Source organism: Sphaeroforma arctica (assembly GCF_001186125.1).
Source record: "Sphaeroforma arctica JP610 unplaced genomic scaffold supercont1.109, whole genome shotgun sequence".
NCBI lineage: Eukaryota > Ichthyosporea > Ichthyophonida > Sphaeroforma > Sphaeroforma arctica.
Genome location: NW_014040449.1, coordinates 12,465 through 25,121, shown reverse-complemented (window position 1 = coordinate 25,121; position 12,657 = coordinate 12,465). Strand labels below are relative to the sequence as shown.

The 12,657-nt window shown below is 43.1% G+C and overlaps 4 protein-coding genes across 4 annotated transcripts; 1 reads left to right on the top strand and 3 right to left on the bottom strand.

The window, feature by feature from the left end:
- Nucleotides 1-2,392: 2,392 nt before the first annotated feature.
- On the bottom strand, nucleotides 2,393-3,157 carry SARC_02433 (hypothetical protein; the record flags this gene model as incomplete). The annotated part of the gene is made up of 1 exon (XM_014303802.1): nucleotides 2,393-3,157. One exon carries the CDS (start codon nucleotides 3,155-3,157, stop codon nucleotides 2,393-2,395), a length of 765 nt encoding a protein of 254 aa, XP_014159277.1.
- A 990-nt stretch (nucleotides 3,158-4,147) lies between these two features.
- On the top strand, nucleotides 4,148-5,111 carry SARC_02432 (hypothetical protein; the record flags this gene model as incomplete). The annotated part of the gene is made up of 2 exons (XM_014303801.1): nucleotides 4,148-4,445; nucleotides 4,636-5,111. The coding sequence occupies 2 exons, from the start codon at nucleotides 4,148-4,150 to the stop codon at nucleotides 5,109-5,111; spliced, it is 774 nt and encodes a 257-aa protein (XP_014159276.1).
- A 4,295-nt stretch (nucleotides 5,112-9,406) lies between these two features.
- On the bottom strand, nucleotides 9,407-10,796 carry SARC_02431 (hypothetical protein; the record flags this gene model as incomplete). The annotated part of the gene is made up of 3 exons (XM_014303800.1): nucleotides 9,407-9,589; nucleotides 10,033-10,182; nucleotides 10,614-10,796. The coding sequence occupies 3 exons, from the start codon at nucleotides 10,794-10,796 to the stop codon at nucleotides 9,407-9,409; spliced, it is 516 nt and encodes a 171-aa protein (XP_014159275.1).
- A 1,050-nt stretch (nucleotides 10,797-11,846) lies between these two features.
- SARC_02430 (hypothetical protein) lies at nucleotides 11,847-12,016 on the bottom strand (the record flags this gene model as incomplete). Its single annotated transcript, XM_014303799.1, has 1 exon — nucleotides 11,847-12,016. A coding segment is annotated over one exon (170 nt), but the record flags the coding sequence as incomplete, so codon positions are not given.
- Nucleotides 12,017-12,657: the final 641 nt, after the last annotated feature.

The window sequence follows — 12,657 nt, the reverse complement described above, 5'->3', positions numbered from 1 at the left end:
ACGTTAATATCGCCTTAATAGACCGAATCTTACACAGGTATAACTTGTTTTATCCTGTCAGGAATAAACTACCTGAAACAATGGCGGAATTATGCTTACGCATCTTTGCCGATCACGGCTACCCGGTATACTTATGTCATGATAACGGCGGCGAGTTTATAGGCGATATAATGATGGCTTTTAAACTCGTATCTGGCATATGTGAAAAACGGGGAATTCTATATAAGCCACAAACGCAATACAACCTCTTATAGAAGGGGTACCTGAAAAGTTACAGTCAATAAAGTGGCTAGAACGTTTAGACAGAGTACACAAGGTCGTATACCCCGTACTTAAAGATAAGCGAAATACTGCGCTTTCAAAAGCGCAGGGTCGCTGGTCTCAAAAGAAGAAACAAGTTATCTTCAAGAAAGGTTATTATGATAACATAATCCAGAAAAAATCGGATACTGGTAAGTTATACTCTTTCTCTGTTCATGACGAAAAGCCTGATACATATGAGATTTATAATGTAGATGGTACAAGCGCACTTAATGTGGGCTTATCTCGTATACCGAGTGACCAAATAATACTCTGTCGTACATACGATGATACTACACCCCTTGAACAACATGAGTTCAAGAAAATAACAGGTATGGAATCCGTTAACGGAATTACCTAAATTTATATTTTTTTTCAGACAATGAGGTTAATAACCTTACGTCTTCAGGTTTTGGTAATCCTGATTACTTGAAAAGTATCAATAGGAAATGACGTAAGCGCCTGCATAAAAACCAGGAAGATAAAGGCAAGCTCTTTCCTCAAGCAGATAAGATTGCTACGCACTCTTATCCTGGACTTGGGTTCTGATCTTCTCTTTATAGAGATAAACTTCCAAAGTCTATGACACGTAAGCGTGTACACCAACAAACGTGTGGAACTAGGAATACCAAGCGAACAAGGGTGGACTCACTTACGTGAGGAGTATTTACATACTATAGTATTTTAGAATACTATAAGTATTTACATACCTTATCATCTTAGGTTTTACACCGCACCTGCTTCCCTTCTCGCTCTTTCTCCACGATGGTACCTAGGCAGTACTATATTCTATGGCCTAGAGCTGGCGGGGGTCTATGATATCATAGCAGGTCTTAGAGTAAAATTCATATATGAGATATTACTATCTAATTAAGCTACTAAACCTAGCATTGTCTTACGTAAAGGTTTTACTATGTATTATTGCTAATACATGAATTACATATAATTTGAGTTATACATAATAGTTTTCCTACATAAAATACTATACGAGATGGCTCATAGTATAAAGGTTGAAGGTTATTTAGGTTTACTCTTTTAGAAGATAAACTAAGGTGTTTACAAACTAATAATTAATAAACTTAGTTTTTACAAACTAAATTTTTTTATTTATCAATATCACCAACCTCATGCCGACCCCTAGGGCCTTACCACACCAACCTGGGGACGGACTGTCTATTTTTTATTTTTTTTTATTTTTATTTTTTCTTCTCCTGACTAAGGCCTTGTGGCGCAATGTGCATTTAGGACATTGTAGTGTGCGCCCGATAGATGGGTCACGTCTACGATTTTCGTATCTGTCGTCTCTTGCGTGACGATCCTCTCGCCCGGAGCTATGAGAGTCGTTTCGGGTAATACCATCCCGATCGCGTGATGGTGAACGTCGCCGCTTGTTGTGTGTATATTGCTCATTCATCCCCTGTGAATTGTTATACGGCGAAAAAGGGCCGTGGTGTGCGTTGGGCTGGGGTCACACTTGACATGTATGTTTTAGGGTCGCTACTCGGGCCGGGCCCAAGTAGTCGTACTTGTCTAATTGTGCCGTTGTCTGATGCTGCGGAAAAGCTATACTGATAAATAAACGGCCCACCGCGCAAAAGACATACAATGCTATGGTAAGCATTCCTATGCCAGTGTTGTAGATGCGCTACAGCGCTGGCTTATATCGGACCGCAGTAGTAATAGCGAGTAGCAACGCTTGTGCATTGAACTTTCTTGCTTAGCAGCATCCTGACAGATATCCATCTCGATAAATTGCCACCAATATGGCGGTGGCGACTGTCGGGGTTTCGATACCCGATCCGACATGCGGCGCTGGACCGGCGTGATTGTAGAATCGTTCAACACAAGACTACCACCGTGGTCCTGGTATCGTGGCAAGAGTACTCCTTTAATAGAATACATTTGGTCCGTCGGGAACCACAGAGTGAGTGACCTGACGTATATATAGATGTATATAGATTGGTCAGCCGCTGTCGGTCTCCACCGGGCAACGACACTGTAGGAAAAGGATTTTAGGGTTTAGATTATGCGTACTTCCAGGAAGGTGGCGATAATCTCGAAAAATTATTTCCTGTGAATGCGGGTCTCACGCTCATGGCTCACCAGTTGGGCACTTCTGTGCCGTCATAGACTCTAAAGATGACAGGTATCGACGGACCAAACCCAAATCGGGAAGTAGTGTGTCTGCCAGTGGGTGGTTGTCGAGTAGAATCTGTTTGCGGTCATCTTCCTGTTTGTACGCAAAAAGTGCTTTCTCCTCGTCGGCCGCTCTCGTGGTAGGTTGTGGTCTGTTGACCGCAAACTCTACGGGGTGCCTGCTCACTCGCTGCGATAGAAATATTTCTCTCAAGTCTTGCGTGTTGCCTCCGCGTACTCTCCCCGATGCTCGTGCCGGCCGCATTGCATTCACATAGGGTCGATTGGCCTCCGTCAACTTGATATAATGTTCCACGAACGTCTCCCTCCGATTCCAATTGTCGGTGCTGGAACGGCGCCGAGTTTCACTTTCGCTCTCCTGATCGCTCTTCTCCTCCTGCTGCTGGGTCCGCGAAGTTCTCCTGCGGCGACCCTGGTCTGCTTCCCGAATGGTGTCCTGATCGAGCCTAGTAGCATTTCCAGTGTTCAACTCCTGGTGACCACAGTTGCCTCTGCGCCTGCTTACACCACGGCGGGTAACCACTTCCTGATGCTTCGTCTGTTGGTGGAACGGTTGGGGTGCCGGTGGTATCGGCAGATCCATAGGGCGACCTAAGCCATTAGCCTCATTCGCCGCCTCTAATAGACTGACATGAGAGTAATACAGAGTCCACCTGGTAATAATGGACGTTGTCACGTACTGTGACATCTCATTCAGCATTACTAGTCACAACCGCGCCCCTCCCATGGTGTTGTGGTTCATACTGCGCGCTTGGCTATGTAAATCCGTTGAAAGTACTGAGTGAAACATATGAGTTGCCGGACCAAATGCTCCATAATGATCTGTTCCACATCCGTAACACTAGGGTCGTCTGACAAGTTAATATACACCAGTGCTGACCTATACACTTGTACATGTGTACCAGCTGCGCTTCATTAAGCGTCGTGCGGTGATTATACCCTCTTATCTTGGTGAATTGGGGTAAAGTTTTCATTGCAAGCCATTTTGTCATCCAGACTCCGATTGGTGTGAACTTATCCCGTTGTACACAGGAAGGTAGAAACTATTCGAATCAGACATCGTGTCGTACTTTGTAGTTCGCTCAGATATCAAACCTCGTTGATTTCGTCGCTTTGGCATGAGCTAGTTTAGTTGTAGTCCGTGCAGTACGCTACGGTTTATTCGACTATAGGAAATCTAAACTAGATAAAGCTCAACCCTGAGTGACCTAGTAGCGTAAGACAAAATCCTAATGTACACAAGTCTGTTCTGGTAATAGGAGAAACTCAGAAGAATATGAATCGATGTATAATTAATATTATTATACCAGCAAGTCCAGCGACCATATAAGGACTGATAAAAATTTATCCTTAGCACTAGGTACAGGACCGTATGGCGAAACGCTTAGGACAAGTGTCATATCCCGTACTACAACTACAAGGATGGCCTTAAAACCTAGTGTATTAAACAACATCCAGATCGGTTCCTCTCACCCATCTCGATAGAGCATACGCAAAGAAAACACCATAGCACCTAAACATAAACGAGACCACACAACCGAAAGTATCGCTTCCTCTACCTCTCGCACCCGAATTCCAGTCAACATTGAAAGCCAAGCACCGATACCGAGCAACTCACGAACCCTGATCCTTCCATTGGGGACACAATCTACATGTGATCGATACCGACAGAGACAGCCGCAAGAAGGAAATGAACGACGGAGCAACCACCGACAAAGCTGCCGCCGACAAAGCTGCTCACGACAAAGCTGCCGCCGACAAAGGACGATCTCTCAGCTGTCCATCGCTCCTGAAGGAAGAAATCGCGACCAGCCACAAACGCTACGCCGATCTCAACAATCGGTACGATCTACAGGCGAGCCAGATCCAGCTACTGGCAACCAATCAAGTATCAACGACTACTCCCAAGACGAAGGAAGAGATGAAAAGGGAACTCTGCGAGTGCCAACCTCGCAACCCCAACAAATTCAAGGAGAAAACAAAATCAGGTATATCATTCTCGCTTTATGACACTAAACAAGCACTTCGTGTCAGCAAGACAGGCCCAAAACTGAACAACGTTCCGATCCAGGAAGGCAGCAACCTTACTTTTAAATAAAGTAAAGAGACATTCAAGACCTTCACAGACGTGTTCAGCATCGATCTCCAACGTGGTCCACCTTATTAATCTTCGCCCAGATCTTGTGACGTTCGAGGCCATCGCAAATGATAGTCACTACCAATGGCACCTATGCGAGCTTCAACACGGACGACCCCTGAAGTGCTCGCAAATAGACAACTACAAAGACCACACTCGTCTGAGTCAGGTCAACAGTGACAAGCTCGCAGGGAGTGTTGGCACCAGCACCTTTAATCACAACAGCGCCTACTGCATGCAATGCAAGTGCGAGGGATCATACTGCATCGGCTATACGCAGATATCAACCACGACCTTAAATCGTCGAGGCGACCGCAATCAAGACCGCAACGGTCGCAACACAAACGGAGCAAACGACCGCATATCTATCCCCAATATTGAAAAGTGTAATCTTTGGAACCTGGGTGTTTGCAAGCGCTATCCATATCGCTACCGCCACGAATGCAACATCCATGACTGCGAAACTCCCACGAATGCAACGTCCATGACTGCAAAACTCCAAAGAGCACAATGCTAAGAACACAATGGGAATCAGTCGACATACTGCGGCGAGATCAATATTCTCCGTTCTATCCAGCACGCACCTGTACCCACTACAGTACTAGATATGAGAAAAATAAAGAAAGCCCCCTCAGGCTATGATTTAACTAAAACTAACAAACTCTTTCATATAGTATCCCACGGCGCTCCAATTGGATACACAGGAAACCCTAATACGCGCACATTCCACGACAACCTTAGATCCTACACAACTGATTGCAATCTCGCACACGAGAAACTACAATCACAACTCCAAAATGGCACCGTCATCGGAGGCTTCACCCAAGAAGCATGCACACGAGATCTACCGTACATACATTGCGGCCTGCAGGGCAGTGCGATAAACTACGACAGGAAGGCAACAAGCCCTGACGTGTGAGCGATCACTCATACCCTAAATAGTCTGATATAAATATCAACGCTCAGTTTACAAAACAATCACTCATATATGTGAAGATACTTGTCGTGATACAGAACCTCAGCGATGCACCGCACGGCTGCACACTCAATTTGATTAATATCGAAAACGCATTCCACACGATGACCCTCGACAGAGAGGATGTACTCCTACATGCACTCTAGCATTCTGACGGTCTCATTTATTTCGACCGTGCTGTAGTTTCGACAGTGAGAATTCCACAGCCAACTACGACCACCTAGGCCGTGCGCTCAACTGGGTCATATCCAACGCAGGACACATAGCCTGGAAATCGTCGATGACTATCTCGCTCGCCACGAATCCTTATTCAAGAAAGTAACTAATTTGCAGCCAACCTAAAGTGGAATGAATAGGCATCCTCTAGAACATGATCGACAAGACAATAAGCATCACACAAACCAAACGTGAGAAGTACGCGGCCCTACTGTTTGACTGGAATGCAAAAGCCAGGGCATCATACCACGACATCGCTTCAATGAGTGGCAAACTCATCTGGCTATCAGCTATATACCCTGCAGGACACCCATTTATGCAACGCATGTACTAGCACCTACCACTCAAGGGACGCCCACACTATCAACGTCGCATACCCCAGGAAATACGCGACGACATGCATACATGGTACAAAATACTAAATAGTTGAAAGGGCAGCTCGCTTATGACACGACCACTGTACCCCTTTCCGCCGTGAGGGGTGGGGGGAGGGGGGGGGGGACAGCGTTACATTCGGAATGTCACGCGATAACATTCCTTGAACAATTGGCCATCGTATATCTCGCTGGCCTCTTCGCCCACAAATTCGCAGGCTATACCGTGACAGTGATGTCCGACAACACAGGCTCAATCGCAAACATCGCCACACGAACATCGAACGGACCAGAAATGCTCGTTTTCTTACATCTCCTAGCGGAGATCAAAATCAACGCACGACTTCACCATCGTCGCAAAACATGTACCAGACGCACACAACGTGGTCGCTGATCACATACGTAGGGACTATACGCACTTCGCACGAATTACACAACCAAATCTGCACGCACACTGTACACCCATTACTGTTATCATCGCAGATTATGAATCCCACCTACGATCCACAGCACATCACTATTACACCAAGATCGAGCGGAAATTAATTTTCTCTCTACGACATCGTTGTTTTAGCGGAAATCGTAAATTTAGTAGACTCTATCCAGAGGGCAATTGTTGTTGCATCCCGATTATACTAAGTATGCCACATCCAAAAACTTGCGCTGGGCAGTCAACTGCAAAGCATGGAATATAAGTGAAACCAATTTATTAACATGTTTATAAAGCGTTCAATCGGAGAAATGTACACGTATAGGTCAATTTCGGTTCAGAAGAGATGCCTTTCTAGATACTGTATTGAACATTTCAAATCAATCGAATGCGCTGTTACACACGTACAATTTTGAATACAACATCCAATACCGATGAAAAAAATAAGTAGAATGTCGCAAGGGTTGGCAATGCAATGTATCACATCAAAACACTCCGTGCTGGCTGGCTGGGGAAGGGTGGTTCATATCGCGAGTCTAGATGCACAGGAAGATACAGACGATTTCTTTGTTCTTATGACCCCTAATGCTCTACAAAGGAATGAGTCGAGATTAGATCATCAGACTGTCCATTAGAACACTTTTATCGCATTAGTACTCTCAAAGAAAGTTACATAAAGGCAACAGGCGAGGGGTTACACTTGGATTTACAGAAGGTGATGTTCGCACAGGATATGTGCCTTCGACAATTGGGGTGTTGGCGTGGTTGCCATGGAAACTGAGTTTGATACCACGGAAGGCAGTGTGTGTGTGTGGGACTCTAGATATACCGTGCAATGAGAGGAACTGGGTCCGAGAGCGCGGATCAAGCCTACTAAATGCGCCATTGAGCACGCGTTTGATCTCATGGCTTTTCAGTTCTCTACAAACGAATGAATTGAGATTAGTCCAGGCCTTGCAATCACACGATAATCTCCTATGAATTGGCCGATATCCCAGCTGCAAAAAATGCGGTCAGTGCAGGCGCTATGAGCAATTTAGATACGAAAGATGACTCTGTAGGCTTCTGATACGCCGAAGACAACCCGAGTAAGCAATGTAGTGATCAATCTGAGTAAGAATTGCAGTGCACACGAGAAACTGATGAGTTGGATTATATTTAACACAGCCAAATATATTACGAACGTTAATAATTATGGAATATCAGGATACAGGTGCTATGTACATATTTGGGCGCGATGGATGACTTTGTCGACAGGTGACACGTTGAAGGTAAACCGTGCATTTTTCCACGGCAGAATCTGAGTTGGTATTATAGTACTAGTCATGTCGGCACTCGGACGTTATGGTAAAGACTGGTCCCATTGGATGCGACGACAGTCTGGTTCTTTGCTAAAGAGATACTGAGCAAATTTCTGTGTCAAGACTGAGTCCGACTAGCATACCTTAGATTCTAAAGCGATAGGTCATTATGTACATAGTAGATTACACAGCAAGCACAATTCTGTGCATATTGTCAAGGCCAACGGTAGTAGTGAATTGGGTGCATAGCAGCCAACTGGGGGTGTCGCATTATTTAGTTGCGCTTGGTTTTCCTGTAACAGATCACGCCAAAGATTTGCTGAGCGCAGCCGTGGACCACGCAGGGAAAAGCTGAAATAGATAGATTTCAAGTGGTGTTGCACGAATATGGAGTCCGTCAACATCGGGATATGTGATGCCACCTAGAACCTTGCAATGAGAAAAAGAATATTAGCCCTCCGCTATGAACAAGTGAGTAGATCACTTCTTAGTATCACTTAGGGCCGAGTTGGGTGATACTGTGATACAAATAATTGGTGCATGCCAGGAGATTTGGTATATGTTTCAGCAGGTTGAAGTCAGGGCAATGGAATCAAAACGTTAAACATTAAATGGTATTCTGAAATATCGTTCGTTCTTCGAGCACCCCACCTTGTTGAGACTCGATCATTCTGGCTCTGAGGTCGAAATTGGTTACAATTGATACTACTGATGACGGTCCGCATATCAGTACCTATACACACGTATATATATATATATATATATATATATATATATATATATATATATATAATACACACACACCCACACACATATATATATATATACATACTTACATACACACACACACATATATATATATATACATATATATATATAAAATATATATGTATATATACATATATATATAAATATATTTATAGATATAGATATAGATACATATATATATATAGATAGATACATATATAGATAGATGTAAAGATATATAGATATGTAAATAAATACTATTCTATAAATGTTGATGAGCTGCGATGCCTAGGTATTGAAGTCGATTCTCTGCGACGGTAGTGACCACATAGGGCAAGATTGCCTTCGAAGTTTTGGTCATAGTTTTCTAAGTGTTTATAGCATTAGATTTGTAAGTGGTCATAGTTTTTAAGTGGGCGTGCTTCCGTACTTGATAGATTTGCCCCGTGAGCACACAATGAGAGTTCTCAAAAATGACTCATATGCGGTTTTAGCGCACAGAAACCTATGAATCAAAGGAGTCCATGTTCTGCATTTGTGCCCTCGACTCGGTTGTCGCTGCTGTGTTGAAGTGGATCTGAACCACTGTTAAGCAAAAAGCATCCTCATACAGGCAGATTATTGCTTACCCAATCTACAAGTAAGTCCGAAGCTGTTGAAAGCTTCGTAAATAGACATTTACGTATTCAATAGAAGCATGAGCCTATAGTCAAAAGGTTTACGTATCATAAACATGCCGTGTGGATATATATATCTGTATTGCTAGCTTTATTTCCCAAAAGCCAGGATGTTATTATCTACTATAATTTCCTCTAATATCCCACCTGCCTTGTTGAGGATTATAACAGCTCCACACAGACGAGCACATCTGGGTAAGAAGCCCTTGTAGAACGCGGCAGCACCTTCCTCTTTCCACAGTACCTTTGCAGCCGCCCACGGCCCTTTGTAAACCTAAAGCGAGTACAAGTGTAGTACAAGTATGAGATAAGATAAGTAAGGGAATATATTTTATATACAGGACGACTAGGCGATAAAATTTAACAATTCTATTTGTATTTTATGTCCGAGATATGCTACGTGCTACGCTCTTCAGTGCGTAAGAGACTATACGAGAGCGCAGTACGAATAGAAAAATTCAGGGGGAATACGCGAAACACGTGTGCGTAAGTTCGAGCAAATCATACGCGAAACACGTGTATAATTTCAAACAAAACGAACAGACTCGTGGACCACAACAAGCTGTTAGTTGATACTGTATCAATGCGGCTAACAAAATTTGGTGTACGTGACGATAGAAGGACATTGTGCTTATCTAATTAGACACAATTGCACGCGTATGTACGTAGTCTTCCAAAACAATTTAGATACTGATAGAACGATCGTTGCATACGTACCTCTCGGGCTATATCACTCTGCAGTCGAGTCTTCACAGTGTCGAGAGGGTGCGTCAATACACCCGCGACAAGACCGGCCGCACAACCACCAGCTAATAACGCTAGTCCATCGTTTTCCTTAAGCAATGGGAAGTTATCTTGCAAGCTTGCCTGTATTTGTGTGATGAGTAGAATGAGTTTACGCTATACTTGCAGACTCAAATTTTCTCACTTGTTGATAATTTAGGAACATGTACCCGATGCAAAGGAAAATTGCCAGCAAGCTTGTTTGTATTTGTGTAAAAAGAATTTTGAAAGCCTGAACTTCCACATAATAATTAAATACGTTCTACATGAGCAACGGGAAATACTCTTGCAAGATTTGTCTGCGGTTGGGTACAAGAACATAAAACACTACGCAAGGGCCTGTAGTGTGCATTCTACAAATTATTCCAGGATGGGGTTGCTCCACATTAATTCGAGAATAGATATATAGTGAGTCCACGGCAAACGTAACTAACCCGGTGTTCTCGGACAGACGAGAATACCAACCAAACATCTCAACAAGAACACGTCAAGTTAAGTTTTGAACACGTTCATACCTTAGCGATAGGTCCCAACCCCAAGTATCCGGCCGTAAACAGCGCCTCACGTCCTGCGGTCATAGGGAAACCTCTGTATAGTCGCGCAGCACCGAATTTGCCTGCCACCTCTGTGAATTGTTTGCCCAGGGCAAACCCGGTTTTCTGTTGCTGGATTACCAATAATTCTGCTGGGCTGCTCATGAGTGCCGATAAAGCACCAGCGGAAGCTGCACATCCTATTTTCTGACAGGAAGTTAATTCACCTCTGTGTAGAATATAGGAGTATGCAACAGAGTTACAGATCGGATTTTTGAAAGGAAGCCAATTTTCCACTGATTTTTGGTAAACACAAAATTGACTGGCGTTCATTCATCACTATATGTTATAAGTAGTATTCAACTGAGAGAAAGTATGCCAAGATCCGATTTTCTGACCCGAAGTTAATTCATCAAAGTGCGGAGTGAAGGGGTATTTATATATAATTAAAGGTAGAGATTTGATGCGACGACCTGAAGGTAGCTCACCATATACGAGGGCTCAACAGAAGTGAGATGGGTGTTATATGATGGTAGGGACAAGGTACATAAGTACATTCGCACGATGCAACCTTGTTTCAAATAATAGATTTACATCACTGTCATCGGGTGGATATGTCAGAAATGCTTGATGAGAAAACTCCTATGGCATAACATCTAACTAAGGAGTTTTTGAAATGGAAATGAATCAGACTTTGCTATCCTGACGCCACGATGGTATTGAATAGCAGCTACAATATATCCCAAGTACAATTGATCACTCACGTAGGTGGAGCATATACGTATTGTCGCAAGTAGCATTCGTATACAGATTATCACAGGTATAATTCATTTACAGATTATCGCAGGTATAATTGGCCAGAATTCGCCTAGAATTCAGCATTGCACAGTTTGCAGAATTCCACCAACAGAGCTTTGATAACACGATGGCAAACGTTGGTATGTGTTCGCTCACTCACACATAATGTGCATCTCGTGACTCATTCATCACAAAGGATGACGACAATATTACCAAAAGATAGTAAACAAATGTGCATACCGATTATCCCCCGTACGCAGTAAACACAAAAGTTGGCAACATATATACAAAACCAGTGAAACGCAGCAATAGCCTACAGCATCACGATATAAATATGTACATCAAACTACTTGTGCTGACATCGGATGGACAACCCGATAAATACATACGATGTACTATGCCATACATTATGTGCTATTAAACTGGGAACTGATTCGCCCACTTTGGCTCCACATACTTTGCTTTCAGTAGATCCGAGAAGAACTGCATGGCACCGAACTGCATAGCTGTGATAGGGGCCATACTGACCACGTTTATACCTACCCCTCGGTACATTTCCTTCGGACTGAAAGGGAGCGGTCGCCTATCTATGAGTTGTAGCAAACCAATCATATTTTTCATCAGCTACCGTGTTGGCAGTGTACATGCTATACAAGAGCTAAGAATACGATTTAGGTATGGGTGAGGTCATTGAAGCTAACTTGGAGTAAAAAATACCGGATCGTTAACACATCAGTCGTTTCCAATAAATTTTAGTAATACCAAACCCACACACACATATAATTGTCTATTTTCCCAGCCGAGGTATAGTACGGTAGAACAACTCTGAATTTAAACCATAAGTAGCCTTTTGGTTTGTTTGGCGATGATCAAGCAGCACAGGAATATAGAAAGGAGCAAACAACAGAAAACGGCACAAAGCGCTTGCGAACTGCTGTTCTTGAGGTGTTCCAGGAGTCATTCCGTTCTATCAATATAGAAAGCCGGATCAAAAAGTACATTAGAAAGTACATCTTAAGGTAACATATCTGACGAAACAAATATACTCATTGAATCTACAGACTACTAAATTTTGTTACCAGCAGAAAGTTTGAGACTACACTGTAGAATGCTCCATCGTCAACAAATCATTTGCATATATATATATAAATATATTTATATATTCGTATTCATGCACGGATACAAAGATAGCAACATTCACATGAACGTATATATATTATGAATATGA